Source organism: Hordeum vulgare, chromosome 5H (genome assembly GCF_904849725.1).
Source record: "Hordeum vulgare subsp. vulgare chromosome 5H, MorexV3_pseudomolecules_assembly, whole genome shotgun sequence".
Classification (NCBI taxonomy): Eukaryota; Viridiplantae; Streptophyta; class Magnoliopsida; order Poales; family Poaceae; genus Hordeum; species Hordeum vulgare.
This window is the reverse complement of record NC_058522.1, coordinates 3,563,142-3,580,540: the sequence shown is the minus strand read 5'-3', so window position 1 is coordinate 3,580,540 and position 17,399 is coordinate 3,563,142. Positions and strand designations below refer to the sequence as shown.

Sequence of the window (17,399 nt, the reverse complement as noted above, 5' to 3'; positions counted from 1 at the left end):
TGAAAATGTACAAATTGCATACCTGGTACATGAAGGAAGCAGAACCCGAACGTGAGTCTCTAATGGTGAAAGTCAAGCCAGAGCATTTCTTCAATTGCAAAGATTTGTGGGTTGAGATGCCAAAATTTTGGCAGTTATATAACCAAGACGCACTCAACAAATCTCTCGTCAGTTGCTATTGTTTGTAAGTGATTTCTCTTTGTAATTCAAGAAGAACAGTTTCAGAAAGGCTCGGGCTCTTATTGGCAAGGAAATATGATGAAAAAGAAAGATCTGAGGATGAATAGAGTCTGGTGTAAAAAGTCTAGCCATCGCTACCACATTCGTCAGCAAGTCCATCTTCAACCTTGAAGAAAATGACAACGTCAACAACACTAATGACTACGACGACGACTTTGCTCCCATCTATTGCTTCATGACAAAAGGTGTTAAGGTACCCAAACACACTTCGTCTTTTGACTCAAGTAGTAGTGAACCTGGTAATTATCAGAAACTTAGTTACTACAAACTTGCTAATATCACCACTAAGCAACAAAATGCTCTTGAAAAGCTTCACAAACTGGTAGACAAAAGCAATGACCTGTTGAACGAGGAAATGGATTGAACTCAAACCTTGACTGATGATGTTCAAAGTCTATTAACAGATCAATGGCAATGGTTTGAGCAATCGCCTCTTGTGCATGATTTTCCGGCCTTAGTTATACATCAAGACCACTTACACAAGATTTGGGGGATGGCAGCATTTAGGGATGCCCTAGTAACAGTATACTTACATTGCTGCACTTCTCACAGGATAGTTAGTCATTCATCATCCACTGCCACACTTCCATACTAACAGGATGCGAGTTTCAGAGAACTCAAAATAGGTACCCAGTAACATGTTCTGCTCTAAGCTGCTGCTACGATCCACAGATCACGTACAGAAAGACGCCATAATTTGAAGTTCAAGGTTTTAATCTGAGAACACACACCCACCAAAAAAAGAGCTTCTCTCCACAGATGCATGCGGGGTTGATCATACCACCTCAATAGTCTCCCTGCAAGAATCAATTGATCAAAACATGTAAAACACCGGTTAAGAATCTGAAGCAGCTGGCAATGTTATCAATCAGTCAAGAAAAAATAAGATGAAAGATGAATCTCTTACAAGAGTAATTCCGCAATCTCTTGACTTTCCGGGTCCAACTCCAAAGCACGCAAGAGTGAGTGGTAAGCATCATCATAATCCTACGGAACGCAAGAGCACAGTGGAATCAAATGACAGGACACGTGTGAAAGGAGCAATGAAATTGTCAGTTTCAATTAACCCTCCCCCTGCACCTCCATCAAAATTTGAGCTGCTCCTTGCCGATAGTACGCCTTTGCCCACTTTGGCTGCAGTTTTTTGCATTCAGTTGCATCCTCATAAGACCTTTCGCCATCACCCATGCGAAGCCAGCAGAGGCTCCTGTTTGATAACAACTTTGCGTCAAAGTTATCCATCTTCAGTGCCTGCAAGAGACAAAACCGAGGAAAATTGTCGTTGTTGACACATTCCAGAAGCACTAATCACTTTACACATTACAGACTAGACACTAGTGTGTGCGACAGGATGCACACACTAGTGACTAGTCTTTCAACAAGTACATGTGATGTGATAGTATTACAAGGTAACTGGTCATTTTTTACACATTGTCAAGGCCAATCGATTTTAATAATAAATCAAATAAATTGTAATGGAGAAGCATGTTTCATGGCTGTGCCTCCAGTCTAGAAATAAAAAATAGTTCGTCAGCGTACCTGTGTGTAGAACACTGATGCATTTAGGTAATCCTGCTTCTTAAATGCTTCAGCTGCTTGTTGCTTTAGGTCAGAGATCCTCTTCTCCACAAAATTATCATCCTGGGCAACTCACAATAACATGAGTCAGATATATATACACATAACTTAAAGAGGTCAGATGCGACTGAGGGAGAATCAGTACTCTAGCAAGATGTTAAGGTGAAGTGAATAAATACAAGAAACAAATGTTTTAATCAATGCAAGATTCGAAAATCCAGTTTTCACTTGCTACTCAAACTGGAAAAAGAGATTGCTATTTAAGAAAATGAATTTGTCTCCTTGCTATTTTTAAAAGAATCAGCGTTAATGAATTATAATTCAAACAAATCTTATTTAATAAAGCACCATCCCGATAAAAATGACTTTTCAGAGGTAAGAATTACCATTTGAGCAAAATAAGCTATCCAATAAACATCGTTCAAATAAAATGAGTTTCCAGAACAGAGCTTTAACAGGTATGCATGTGCAAGAAAATAGATGTGCATTTGACTAGCAGGAAGCAAACTAAGCTTGGGCAATTCTTGATCTATGAAGTTTAGTTAAACGTCGACTTGATGCCAAAATTGCTCGGAGGACTAACATGGAATCAAAATCGCAGTGGGTGTGCAAGAGAACTGCTACATTGACATACCTCAAGTTGCTTGATTTCCATCTGCACATGACTAATGATTCCATCAACGCTCCAATTGGCCACAGTTGAAATGGGAGAGGTGAAAGGAAAGAGAATCGCGACATCTTCCCGTGTACCATACTCAACAGCCAACTCTATTGGCAATCTACCAAACTGTTGAGGAACAAGGGAACTAACCTTTAGCAAACCAATAATCAACATAAGGAAATAAGCAATGTTCTAGACACGATTAATGCAAACCATCTTATTCACCTGGCCAAATTAACAAAGACATGACACAAAGGGGAAACGGCGAAACAGTAACAAGGTTATGCAAAAAAAAAAAGGGTAAGTTGGCACAGCCTTCTATTGTTATCTTGCAGATAGCATGATGTAGTTGTACTTACATCATAACTGATACGATTGTTGCATATAATTATTAAGATGTCTACTGAAATTCTGAAACTGTAGATCCAAGCAAGACACAATAATATGTGGCAAAAAGAAGCATTCTCACCCTGTCAACAACATTTGGGTCTGCACCAGCTTCCAACAAGCACTTAATAGCTTCAGTTAAGCCCTTCTCTGCAGCTTTTGCCAAAGGATTATCACCGCTCACATTAGCTCCACCCTATCAGATCAAATATAGAAGACAAGCGCATCATACCATTGTCTAGTTGCTAATAAAGAGATAACTAACTCAGACATCAATTTTATGAATATCCTACATCCCTACTGAAATATAATAAACAAAGGATGACATACCTGAATCAATAGCTTCACACAGGACACAGAAGGTTTGTGTAATGCCACGTCTATAATTCCAAACAGACCACCATCCTTGTTGGGCTGGAAAAAATAACAAAGTACTTCATTTTCATGCCAAAATATGACACAGTTTCAAGAGAAAATTGAATTTGTAAGGGAAAATGGGCGGAGCTGATACTTCTTTTCTACTCCCTCCGTAAAGAAATATAAGAGCGTTTAGATCACTAAAGTAGTGATCTAAACGCTCTTATATTTCCTTACAGAGGGAGTAGGAGCACAGCTTATATAGTTATATATCCCTTTGTTCCCAGTGATTTTTCAGAGTTGTTGTGTGGGTCACCGGTCCCACCATGCCTGGTGTGGCTCACACACCAAAAGCTATGAGCAACGCCTGCTTGGTTTTTCTGAAGGTTGCCAATATTTACCACACTTTTTACTAAGCATGTCCAAGGTTGGATGATGAAAATGAGTGCCATACTTTGCCAAGCCTAAGGAATCCTACCCAATTTTTTGAGTCCGTGACACGTGCTACCCATGTTGCAGCAAAGAATCTTGCCACAAGTGCGGGTGCCAAACAAACTGCCTAACTTTTGGCGTGGCATGGTTAGTTACCAACCAAAAAGGCCCTCAAATACAGGTGCGCACAATTGCAGAACGTAGCAAAGACCCAACAAAAGAGAGAACTGGACTAAAAAGACAACATATAACAAATCTTTTGAATAGTACATCTGCACCGTGCTGCAAAAGGATCTTGAGAGTACTAGGATGTCCTTTAAGAGCAGCAAGAACGAGTGGTGTCCCAAGATCTGATATTCCATCAACATGAGCTCCTTTAGAAAGGAGAAACTTTACCATTTCAGATTGCCCTGGAGAAAAAGAAGGCAAACAAAGATCATAACCCTATTAATAGTACATGAGAAAACGTTTTTGGGCAACAAAATTTCTATAGCTCGTAGGGAAAAGCAATGTTGTTGGTCCACATGCCCCTGAATAAACTTACGGCAAACAAAGAATTACCATGATCGGTTACCATAAGACGTAGGCATACTAAATAAACAATCATTTAAGGAGAAACTACTTCTGACAGCCAGAACAAGATAGTGTATCAAATAGCTATCCCGAGAGATTTGCTTAAAAAGACAGTTAACATACTAAGTTAACAGACATTTTTGGGAAACCCGTTTCAATGGCTAGAACAAAACAGCATATGAAATAGATATCCTGCAGGAAGATCCGCGGAATAAAAGGGTATATACAATGCCCAAAGAAATTGGTACCAAGCTGACGGCACATGGACTCACATATCCGAGAGACAGAAACCCGAATTAATGTGACAGCTATGTTTACAATTTTCTTAAGACTGAACAATATGCAGATGCTGATGAACATGAGAAACAACTAAGATCCTCGGTGTTGTTTTAATTTATGGCAACAACTAAACTCTTCTATACAGCAACAATAAAATTGTGTATTGTAGATTAGCTTAGCTCTTGGTAAAATAAATCCGGCCACTTGTTGGATCGCTACAGCATGCCTCTCCACATTCAACAGAAGGCTCCACGACAGAATATCTGCTGCTACATTATTGTAGTGTTCTACGACTGTTTTTGGGCAAGAAAGTTTCAATAGCCAAGGAGGAAAGCTACTGCTGCTACATAATATCTGTTGGTTCACATTGTACTGAATATAAATATACGAAAAAAAAGAATCACTATGATCAGTTAGCATAAGTTGGCGATCATACTGAATACATACTTTAGGAGGAAACTACTTTTAACATCTTGAACAAGATGGTATTATTAAATGGTTACTTATCCCAAGAGACTTACATGAAAAGATAGTTATATTAAATACTAAGTAAACAGACATTTTGGGGTAACTATTTTCAATGGCTAAAACAAAATAAAATACGACATATAATAAGATCAGTGGACAAATTCGTAAGTGCGATATCTGCAGAAACTAGTAGAACAGGATTTCGAATTAATGTAACATGCTTAAACTTTCTTTTATGTTTAAAGTATCATATATAAGAGTGACCGATATACAAACGTGGAAGAACAGATATTTATCACGGCAGTAATTTCTTTTCTGTGTGTACCACGAGTTGCAGCTGAATGAAGAAGAGTGCTATCTCCGCGTTGCAGATGCAGATTAGCACCATGGTCAAGAAGGTATTTGACGGCAGGGAGGCGGCCATGTTTGAGAGCATGCTCCACAGGTGTGAAATCTAGCAGCAAGATCCACACGAACAGGTCAAAGTCGACGGTCAGGTCATAAATTAAAGCCACGCAAATTGTCCAAGTGGAGAGGACAATGCATTTTCATTAGGATCGGGAAGCAAATTACCAATAAGGGTGTCAGGCTTGTGGATGTCCATCTTGACCTCCTCAACGAGGTACCGGTAGACCGGCAGCCTGCCGAGTGCACCGGCGGCGTGGAGGGCGTTCATGCCCATGTAGGTGGTGTTGGCCACCGTAACCGGGATCCCATGCCCCTGCACGTCCAGCTCCTTTGCAATCTCTGCAGTTCACACAAAAAGGGGACATTTTTAGTTACCAATCGGGACAAGAACGCAGCATATGAATAGTTAAATCAGAATCAGAAACAAATCGACACTGATTCTTAGGAAGGGGGCCAAGAATTTGGTCTGAAAACCCCCAATTGTGACGAGAAAATCCCCCAAGCCCCAGCACTCCAACCTAAAATCAAAATCACAAGCAAAATTGAGATCCTGGAGCCGTATCTCGCCCACAATCTGCGGTAGATTGGGAACGAAGCGCACACGGCAGACAAACCCTAAGCCTCCAGCCAGATCTGGCGAGCGAAGTGACGCCGGGGGAATTGGTGAAATGTGGCACTTACTCTTGATCTCGCGGACGTGGCCGTGGTGCGCGGCTTCGATGAACCTGGCCTCCGGCGGCCACCGGGCGCGCTCTGCACAGCAAGCGAAATCGGACGATGAGACGGCCGGCGGAGGGAGGGCAGATGGATCGACGGTCGATTGGGTTAGGTAAAGGTTAGGGTGTCAGTCACCTTTGCCGAGGAAGTGCTCGTACATGCGAGGCAGCGGCCATTCCCGGGTCCCCATCCTCCCCTCCCTCTCTTCCTTCGCCGGCGGCGGTGACGGTGGCGGTGGCGGTGGCGGTGGAAGGCAAGGACGAAAGAATCTTGTGGACTGTGGGGGAATGAGAAGGGCGGGAAAAGGGAGGGGTTGGGTCTGACACTCTGGCCCCACTCCCTTTCCCTTGCTTTGCTTTTCAATTTAATTTTTTAATTTCAACTTGATTGTGTGGGGTCCGACAGTAAGGCGCCGCATTATATTCTGTGACGTCTTAGTCAAAGGCACCACACCCCCGATCATGCTGGCGTCCGACCCTACCCCCAGCAATGTGGCGCCTTAGGCGTTGCACTTCCGATATGTGGCGCCGAGCGCTTAGGCGTCACACAGCCATTTATCCACCCGCGGGTCGGCCCTCCCATCACCCCCACTTTCACTCGTTTTCTTCTCCCCGAAGGCCGGCGACGGCTGCCTCATCTTCTCCTCGCAATCCTCTCTTCAAAATATGTTAGATCTGTGGATTTCTTTTGTGTATTTATACCCCCAAATAGTTCTAAAGGTGATCTCCTTGGTTTTTCATCTTTCTATCCAAAAAAATTGCACATTTTTCAGATTTGTATAACTTAGGATGAGAGCTATGTTTTGCTTGGATTCGAAATTTATATGAGAAGTTAGGTGTGATTTATGATTCCTAGATGAGTAGATGAGTATTTAGGATTTCTAGATGAGTAGATGATTATTTAGGATTCATAATTTATAATATTCGTTGATTTTATAATAGCTTGATGAGTATTTAAATTGTTAGATGAGTATACCTATATGATAGATGATTATTCAAATGGGTATTCTTGTACGATTGTTTAGATGAATATATATTAGATGATTTTTTTTAATAACATGTAGGATGATGTGGCTTTTGAATGATTCCTATGACTTTGAACACCAGGCCTACTTGATGTCGGAGAAGGGGGTGGTAACTACAGCATACTATTACCTTCTAATATATTGTATTTATTTAAAAATATTAAATCGTAATCATATCACTTCTATGTTTGCAGAAGCCTATGCCCTTGAAGATTTGGTCTCACGGGGCATCGACTGTCATGTCGTACGATGAGTGGTACACATCGTACATTGAGATGACAAGACTCCTTCCATTCATTCATCTTGTGAGCCGATCAACGACCAACCTGAACGTCGCGGCAATCACTGCACTTACTGATCGATGGAGGCTGGAGACCCATAGTTTTCACCTCCGGACCTCAGAGATGACCGTGACTCTTCAAGATGTTTTCATGATCACCGCACTTCCAATCGAGGGGAAGCCTCTTTGTATGAGCACTGATTCTGAGGGATGTCGGGAACAAATGGAGGCCCTTATTGACATGTCACCTCCAGAGCCGGAGACAGAAGATGGAGGGAAGAAAGATAAAGTCCCGGCTAGCGCTCCTTTCACTTGGATTCCAGCCAACTTTGCAAATTGTCCTGAGGACACCAATGACAGTGTGATCAAGACTTATGCTCACACGTACATGTGGTATGTTATCCCTAGGACTATCTTCGCTGACGGCAGTGGCAAGAATGCTCAATGGATGTGGCTGAAGGCGTTGACAGTTTTTGACCACAAGTTCAGCTGGGGGTCAGCCGCATTGGCCTACATGTAACGGCAGACAATAAATTGTTCATAGTAAGTTTTTGTCTGGCTTATACTTTTTCCCTTAACTGATCCATGTTTCACTTTATTTGTAGTTGGACGAAGCTTGTCGTAGGTCCACAAGAGACGGCGGAATTGGTGGTTGTATGCTCCTACTTTAGGTATGGATTTGGGAACGCCTTCCAGTTGGACACCCTAGAGAGGTGTCGGAAATATGCCCAAGAGGCAATGATAAATAGTTATTATTATATTTCCTGTTTAAAGATAATCGTTTATTATCCATGCTATAATTGTATTGAATGAAAACATAGATACATGTGTTGATACATAGACAAAACAATGTCCCTAGCAAGCCTCTAGTTGGCTAGCCAGTTGATCAATGATAGTCAAGGTTTTCTGGCTATATGCAAGTGTTGTCACTTGATAACTAGATCACATCATTAGGAGAATCATGTGATGGACTAGACCCAAACTATGAACGTAGCATATTGATCATGCCGTTTTATTGCTATTGTTTTCTGCATGTCAAGTATTTGTTCCTATGACCATGAGATCATATAACTCACTGGCACCGGAGGAATACCTTGTGTGCATCAAACGTCGCAACGTAACTGGGTGATTATAAAGGTGCTCTACAGGTATCTCCAAAGGTGCCCGTTGAGTCAGTATGGATCAAGACTGGGATTTGTCACTCCGTGTGACGAGAGGTATCTCGGGGCCCACTCGGTAATACATCATCACACACAAGCCTTGCAAGCAATGTGACTAAGTGTAAGTCACGGATCTTGTATTACGGAACGAGTAAAGAGACTTGCCGGTAACGAGATTGAAATAGGTATGCGGATACCGACGATCAAATCTCTCACAAGTAACATACGAAGGACAAAGGGAATGACATACGGGATTATATGAATCCTTGACACCGAGGTTCAACCGATAAGATGTTCGGAGAATATGTAGGATCCAATATGGGCATCCAGGTCCCGCTATTGGATATTGACCGAGGAGTGCCTCGGGTCATGTCTACATAGTTCTCGAACCCGCACGGTCTGCACACTTAAGGTTCGATGATGTTTTAGTATAGTTGAGTTATATGTGTGGTTACCGAATGTTGTTCGGAGTCCCGGATGAGATCACGAACGTCATGAGGGTTTCCGGAATGGTCCGGAAACGAAGATTGATATATAGGATGGTATCATTTGGTTACCGGAAAGTTTCGAGAAATTCTGACAATGTACCGGGAGTGACGAATGGGTTCCGGGTGTTCACCGGGAGGGACCCACCCACCCGGGAGTGAGCCCAAGGTCATAGGGTGGCGCCAAAAGTCTTTAGTGGGCTGGTGGAGTCAGCCCAATAGGGCCATGGCGCCACATAAAGAAAATACCAAAAGAAAAGAAAAAGAAAAAGGAAAGAGGGAGGTGGGAAGGAAGAGGAGGACTCCTCGTTCCCAAACCGAATTGGAGGAGGAGTCCTCCTCCTCCTGGCGGCGGGCGCACCTTGAGGGACTTGTCCCTCAAGGCTGGCCCCTCCCCCTCCCTCCTATATATAGTGGTGGTTTAGGGCTTTTTGAGACAACAACTTTGCCACGTGCAACTCTAGCCTATACCACACAGTTTCACCTCTAGATCAGATTTTTGCGGAGCTCGGGCGGAGCCCTACAGGAGTAGATCATCACCACCACTGGAGCGCCGTCACGCTTCCGGAGAACTCATCTACTTCTCCGTCTTGCTTGCTGTATCAAGAAGGCCGAGATCATCGTCGAGCTGTACGTGTGCTGAACGTGGAGGTGCCGTCCGTTCGGTGCTAGATCGGAACGGATCATGGGACGGATCGCGGGACGGTTCGTGGGACGGTTCGAGGGACGTGAAGACATTCCACTACATCAACCGCGTTTATTAACGCTTCCTGCTGTTCGATCTACAAGGGTATGTAGATCCAATCTCCACTCGTAGATGGACATCACCATGATAGGTCTTCGTGTGCGTAGGAAAATTTTATTTCCCATGCAACGTTCCCTAGTAGTGGCATCATGAGCTAGGTTCATGCGTAGATGTTATCTCGAGTAGAACACAAAAGGTTTTGTGGACGGTGATGTTCGATTTGCTGCCCTCCTTAGTCTTTTCTCGATTCGGCGGTATTGTTGGATTGAAGCGGCCCGTACCGACATAACCCATACGCTTACGAGAGACTGGTTTCATCGATTGACATGCAATCTCGTTGCATAAATATGACTGGCGGGTGTCAGTTTCTTCAACTTTAGTTGAATTGGTTTTGACCGAGGCGGTCCTTGGAGAGGTTAAATAGCAATTTTCACATCTCCGTTGTGGTTTTTGCGTAAGTAAGATGCGATCATACTAGATACCCATAGCAGCCACGTAAAACATGCAACAACAAATTAGAGGACGTCTAACTTGTTTTTGCAGGGTATGCTTGTGATATGATATGGCCAATGACGTGTTGTGATATATTGGATGTATGAGATGATCATGTTGTAATAGTTAATATCGACTTGCACGTCGATGCTACGACAACCGGCAGGAGCCATAGGGTTGTCTTTAAACTAACGTTTGTGGTTGCAGATGCGTTTACTATATTGCTAGGTCATAGCTTTAGTAGTAATAGCATAGATAGCACGACAACCTTGATGTCGACACGTTGATGGAGATCATGATGGTGGAGATCATGGTGTGGCGTCGGTGACAAGAAGATCATGCCGGTGCTTCAGTTATGGAGATCAAGAAGCACAAGATGATGGCCATATCATGTCACTTATGAATTGCATGTGATGTTAATCCTTTTATGCACCTTATCTTGCTTAGAACGACGGTATCATTATAAGGTGATCTCTCACTAAAATTTCAAGATGAAATTGTGTTCTTCCCGATTGTGCACCGTTGCGACAGTTCGTTGTTTCGAGACACCACGTGATGATCGGGTGTGAGAGACTCAACGTTCACATACAATGGGTGCAAAACAGTTGCACACGCGGAACACTCGGGTTAAACTTGACGAGCCTAGCATGTGCAGACATGGCCTCAGAGCACATGAGACCGAAAGGTCGAGCATGAATCGTATAGTTGATATGATTAGCATAGAGATGCTTACCACTGAAACTATTCTCAACTCACGTGATGATCGGACTTGAGTTAGTGAATTTGGATCATGTACCACTCAAATGACTAGAGAGATGTACTTTTTGAGTGGGAGTTTAGCAAGTAATTTGATTAGTTAAACTCTAATTATCTTGAACATAGTCTAAGTCCACTTTGAAATATTTGTGTTGTAGATCAATGGCTCACGCGACAGTCACCCTGAATTTTAATACGTTCCTAGAGAAAGCTAAGTTGAAAGATGATGGAAGCAACTTTGTAGACTGGGATCGTAATCTTAAGTTGCTCCTGCAAGCTGGGAAGAAGGATTATGTCCTTAATGCTGCGCTAGGAGATGAACCACCCGCTACGGCTGACCAAGATGTTAAGAACACTTGGTTAACACGTAAGGAGGACTACTCAGTAGTTCAATGTGCAGTCTTGTATGGCTTAGAGCTGGGACTTCAACGTTGCTTTGAGCGTCATGGAGCATATGAGATGTTCGAGGAGTTGACTCAAACCCTCTAGCTGAGCTGGGGATTGAACTCCCGCAAGAGGCTATCACTGACAGAATTCTTCAATCACTGCCACCAAGCTACAAGAGCTTTGTGTTGAACTATAACATGCAAGGGATGAACAAGTCACCCGGTGAGTTATTCGCGATGCTGAAAGTCACAGAGTCAGAAATCCAAAAAGAGCATCAAGTGTTGATGGTCAATAAGACCACTAGTTTCAAGAGAAACGACAAAGGCAAGAAGGGTAACTCCAAGAAGAGCGGCAAACCTGTTGCCAATCCGACGAAGAAACCCAAGGCTGGACCTAAGCCTGAAACAAAGTATTATTATTGCAAGGGAGTGGGTCACTGGAAGCGCAATTGCCTCAAGTATTTGGCAAATAAGAAGGCAGCCAAGGAAAAATCAGGTATATTCAATATACATGTTATTAATGTGTACTTAACCAACTCTCGTACTAGTGCCTGGGTATTCGATACCGGTTCTGTTGCTCATATTTCTAACTCGAAACAGGAACTGCGGAATAAACGAAGGCTGACGAAAGATGAAGTGACGATGCGCGTGGGAAATGGTTCCAAGGTTGATGCAATCGTCGTCGGCACAGTTTCACTTCAGTTACCATCAGGATTAGTTATGAACTTAAATAATTGTTATTTAGTGCACGCGTTAAGCATGAACATTATATCTGGATCTTGACCATCAACACTTGATGCTCTTTTTGGATTTCTGACTCTGTGACTTTCAGCATCGCGAATAACTCACCGGGTGACTTGTTCATCCCTTGCATGTTATAGTTCAACACAAAGCTCTTGTAGCTTGGTGGCAGTGATTGAAGAATTCTGTCAGTGATAGCCTCTTGCGGGAGTTCAATCCCCAGCTCAGCTAGAGGGTTTGAGTCAACTCCTCGAACATCTCAAATGCTCCATGACGCTCAAAGCGACGTTGAAGTCCCGGTTCTAAGCCATACAAGACTGCACATTGAACTATTGAGTAGTCCTCCTTACGTGCTAACCAAGTGTTCTTAACATCCTGATCAGCCGTAGCGGGTGGTTCATCTCCTAGCGCAGCATTAAGGACATAATCCTTCTTCCCAGCTTGTAAGATTAGCTTAAGATTACGAGCCCAGTCTACAAAGTTGCTTCCATCATCTTTCAACTTAGCTTTCTCTAGGAACGTATTAAAATTCAGGATGACTGTCGCGTGAGCCATGATCTACAACACAAATATATTCAAAGTGGACTTAGACTATGTTCAAGATAATTAGAGTTCAACTTAATCAAATTATATGCTAAACTCCCACTCAAAAAGTACATCTCTCTAGTCATTTGAGTGGTTCATGATCCACTTACACTATCCCAAGTCCGATGATCACGTGAGTTGAGTATAGTTTCAGTGGTAAGCATCTCTATGCTAATCATATCAACTATATGATTCATGATCGACCTTTCGGTCTCATGTGTTCCGAGGCCATGTCTGCACATGCTAGGCTCGTCAAGCTTAACCCGAGTGTTCCACGTGCGCAACTGTTTTGCACCCGTTGTATGTGAACGTTGAGTCTATCACACCCGATCATCACGTGGTGTCTCGAAACGACGAACTGTAGCAATGGTGCACAGTCGGGGAGAACACAACTTCGTCTTGAAATTTTAGTGAGAGATCACCTCATAATGCTACCGTCGTTCTAAGCAAAACAAGGTGCATAAAAGGATTAACATCACATGCAATTCATAAGTGACATGATATGGCCATCATCACGTGCTTCTTGATCTCCATCACCAAAGCACCGACACGATCTTCTTGTCACCGGCGCCACACCATGATCATCCATCAACGTGTTGCCATCGGGGTTGTCGTGCTACTCATGCTATTACTACCAAAGCTACATCCTAGCAAAATAGTAAACGCATCTGCAAGCACAAACGTTAGTATAAAGACAACCCTATGGCTCCTGCCGGTTGCCGTACCATCGACGTGCAAGTCGATATTTCTATTACAACATGATCATCTCATACATCCAATATATCACATCACATCGTTGGCCATATCACATCACAAGCATACCCTGCAAAAACAAGTTAGACGTCCTCTAATTTTGTTGTTGCATGTTTTACGTGGTGACCAAGGGTATCTAGTAGGATCGCATCTTACTTACGCAAACACCACAACGGAGATATATGAGTTGCTATTTAACCTCATCCAAGGACCTCCTCGGTCAAATCCGATTCAACTAAAGTTGGAGAAACCGTCACTTGCCAGTCATCTTTGAGCAAAGGGGGTTACTCGTAACGATGAAACCAGTCTCTCGTAAGCGTACGAGTAATGTCGGTCCAAGCCGCTTCAATCCAACAATACCGTGGAATCAAGAAAAGACTAAGGAGGGCAGCAAAACGCACATCACCGCCCACAAAAACTTTTGTGTTCTACTCGAGAAGACATCTACGCATGAACCTAGCTCATGATGCCACTGTTGGGGAACGTCGCATGGGAAACAAAAAATTTCCTACGCGCACGAAGACCTATCAAGGTGATGTCCATCTACGAGAGGGGATGAGTGATCTACGTACCCTTGTAGACTGTACAGCAGAAGCGTTAGAGAACGCGGTTGATGTAGTGGAACGTCCTCACGTCCCTCGATCCGCCCCGCGAACAATCCTGCGATCAGTCCCACGATCTAGTACCGAACGAACGGCACCTCCGCGTTCAGCACACGTACAGCTCGACGATGATCTCGGCCTTCTTGATCCAGCAAGAGAAACGGAGAGGTAGAAGAGTTCTCCGGCAGCGTGACGGCGCTCCGGAGGTTGGTGATGACCTTGTCTCAGCAGGGCTCCGCCCGAGCTCCGCAGAAACGCGATCTAGAGGAAAAACCATGGAGGTATGTGGTCGGGCTGCCGTGGAAAAGTCGTCTCAAATCAGCCCCAAAACCTCCGTATATATAGGTGGGAGGGAGGGGGCCTTGCCTTGGGGCTCAAGGAGCCCCAAGGGGGTCGGCCGAGTCCAAGGGGGAGGACTCTCCCCCCCCCAAACCGAGTTGGACTAGGTTTGGTGGGAGGGAGTCCCCCTTCCTTCCCGCCTCCTCCTTTTTTTCTTTCTCTCTTGATTTTCTTCTCCTTGGCGCATAGGGCACTTGTGGGCTGTCCCACCAGCCCACTAAGGGCTGGTGTGTCTCCTCCAAGGCCTATGGGCTTCCCCGGGGTGGGTTGCCCCCCCGGTGAACTCCCAGAACCCATTCGTCATTCCCGGTACATTCCCGGTAACTCCGAAAACCTTCCGGTAATCAAATGAGGTCATCCTATATATCAATCTTCGTTTCCGGACCATTCCGGAAACCCTCGTGACGTCCGTGATCTCATCCGGGACTCCGAACAACATTCGGTAACCAACCACATAACTCATACACGCATAAAACAACGTCGAACCTTATGTGTGCAGACCCTGCGGGTTCGAGAACTATGTAGACATGACCCGAGAGACTCCTCGGTCAATATCCAATAGCGGGACCTGGATGCCCATATTGGATCCTACATATTCTACGAAGATCTTATCGTTTGAACCTCAGTGCCAAGGATTCGTATAATCCCGTATGTCATTCCCTTTGTCCTTCGGTATGTTACTTGCCCGAGATTCGATCGTCAGTATGCGCATACCTATTTCAATCTCGTTTACCGGCAAGTCTCTTTACTCGTTCCGTAATACAAGATCCCGCAACTTACACTAAGTTACATTGCTTGCAAGGCTTGTGTGTGATGTTGTATTACCGAGTGGGCCCCGAGATACCTCTCCGTCACACGGAGTGACAAATCCCAGTCTTGATCCATACTAACTCAACTAACACCTTCGGAGATACCTGTAGAGCATCTTTATAGTTACCCAGTTACGTTGCGACGTTTGATACACACAAAGCATTCCTCCGGTGTCAGTGAGTTATATGATCTCATGGTCATAGGAATAAATACTTGACACGCAGAAAACAGTAGCAACAAAATGACACGATCAACATGCTACGTCTATTAGTTTGGGTCTAGTCCATCACGTGATTCTCCCAATGACGTGATCCAGTTATCAAGCAACAACACCTTGTTCATAATCAGAAGACACTGACTATCATTGATCAACTGGCTAGCCAACTAGAGGCATGCTAGGGACGGTGTTTTGTCTATGTATCCACACATGTAAATGAGTCTTCATTCAATACAATTATAGCATGGATAATAAACCATTATCTTGATACATGAATTATAATAATAACCATATTCATTATTGCCTCTAGGGCATAATTCCAACAGCCCACCCACCCGGGAGTGAGCCCAAGGTCATAGGGTGGCGCCACAAGTCCTTAGTGGGCTGGTGGAGTCAGCCCAATAGGGCCATGGCGCCACATAAAGAAAATACCAAAAGAAAAGAAAAAGAAAAAGGAAAGAGGGAGGTGGGAAGGAAGAGGAGGACTCCTCCTTCCCAAACCGAATTGGAGGAGGAGTCCTCCTCCTCCTGACGGCGGGCGAACCTTGAGGGACTTGTCCCTCAAGGCTAGCCCCTCCCCCTCCCTCCTATATATAGTGGTGGTTTAGGGCTTTTTGAGACAACAACTTTGCCACGTGCAACTCTAGCCTATACCACATAGTTTCACCTCTAGATCAGATTTTTGCGGAGCTCGGGCGGAGCCCTACAGGAGTAGATCATCACCACCACTGGAGCGCCGTCACGCTTTCGGAGAACTCATCTACTTCTCCGTCTTGCTTGCTGGATCAAGAAGGCCGAGATCATCGTCGAGCTGTACGTGTGCTGAACGTGGAGGTGCCGTCCGTTCGGTGCTAGATCGGAACGGATCATGGGACGGATCGCGGGACGGTTCGAGGGACGTTTCTTAACGCTTCCTGCTGTGCGATCTACAAGGGTATGTAGATCCAATCTCCACTCGTAGATGGACATCACCATGATAGGTCTTCGTGTGCATAGGAAAATTTTGTGTCCCATGCAACGTTCCCCAAGAAGAGGTAACGTTCAACGACTGGTATGACCACGACAACCATGTACGGCTTCCCACCTGGGCTTACAAGTGGGACATGGTATCGGAGGTGACGAGCGATATGAATATCTTGTACAAGCAATACACCAACGAGATGGATTCACTTACCGCCGAGCAGGTAAAGATCACTCACCTGACTCCCTAAATGATAGGAAAAATATGAATGGTGCCTTTTTGTGTTGTGTTGTAGGTGGAATGGTAGCCATATGGTGTCGGGGCAAGATTTGGTGATGCACACACGTTCCAGCTCAATCCAATATTCTTGCAGGAAAAACATCTTTGGCTAATGTGGCGCCCATTGATATGCAATTAGGCGGTTGAGTTTCATCTCCCGCATCATGTGTTGCATCAATTTGGGTTGTTTCAGAATCACCCGCGAGAGTGGGTGGACACGGACGCACGGCTTCACAGGTAACAAAGCATGCACAATAAACAACTATGTTTGAGCTAAGTGTGGAGCGAGATAATAATGAGGTATGTAAAAAGCGGGTTGGATAGGAGGAGGTAGCAACTGATCAAGGATTGGAATAAGCATCATAAGAAGTATGTCACCATGTTTGAGCAAAGTGTGGAGGAAGCTAGGAGTATGCCAGGAACCCAACTCCGCGAGCATTGTCCACTTGCGTTCAACAATTATGTCAGATGGTTTCAGGAGAATACTCGAGTGGAGATTTGTCCGTCGGCTTTTCACGAGGACATATTGGAAGATCCCACTTTATTCGATGAACTTTCCCATGGCGAGTACAACAAGCTAATTCGCGACGGGTACCAAACACCTTTTGCTCCAGTGCTCAACATTGTGGTAAGTGTGCTCCCCTATGTTTTTTTTTTGAGAATACACATCTTTGCTTGTCTTAC

General features: G+C 44.2%; 1 protein-coding gene across 3 annotated transcripts; it reads right to left on the bottom strand.

Annotated features, from left to right (window-relative positions):
• Positions 1-600: 600 nt before the first annotated feature.
• LOC123395509 (ankyrin repeat domain-containing protein 17-like) lies at positions 601-6,423 on the bottom strand. 3 transcript variants are annotated; one of them, XM_045090510.1, is made up of 13 exons: positions 6,236-6,338; positions 6,065-6,136; positions 5,819-5,901; positions 5,549-5,722; positions 5,301-5,429; positions 3,926-4,065; positions 3,197-3,280; positions 2,949-3,062; positions 2,453-2,605; positions 1,780-1,881; positions 1,321-1,491; positions 1,148-1,227; positions 601-1,037 (listed from the first exon to the last, which is right to left on the bottom strand). In XM_045090510.1, exons 1-13 carry the CDS (start codon positions 6,274-6,276, stop codon positions 1,016-1,018), a joined length of 1,365 nt encoding a protein of 454 aa, XP_044946445.1. In that variant the 5' UTR covers positions 6,277-6,338; the 3' UTR covers positions 601-1,015. The 3 variants fall into 3 exon arrangements, with proteins under 3 accessions (XP_044946445.1, XP_044946447.1, XP_044946446.1); XM_045090512.1 differs by having other exon boundaries at positions 4,052-4,065; XM_045090511.1 differs by lacking the exon at positions 5,819-5,901 and having other exon boundaries at positions 6,236-6,423.
• Positions 6,424-17,399: the final 10,976 nt, after the last annotated feature.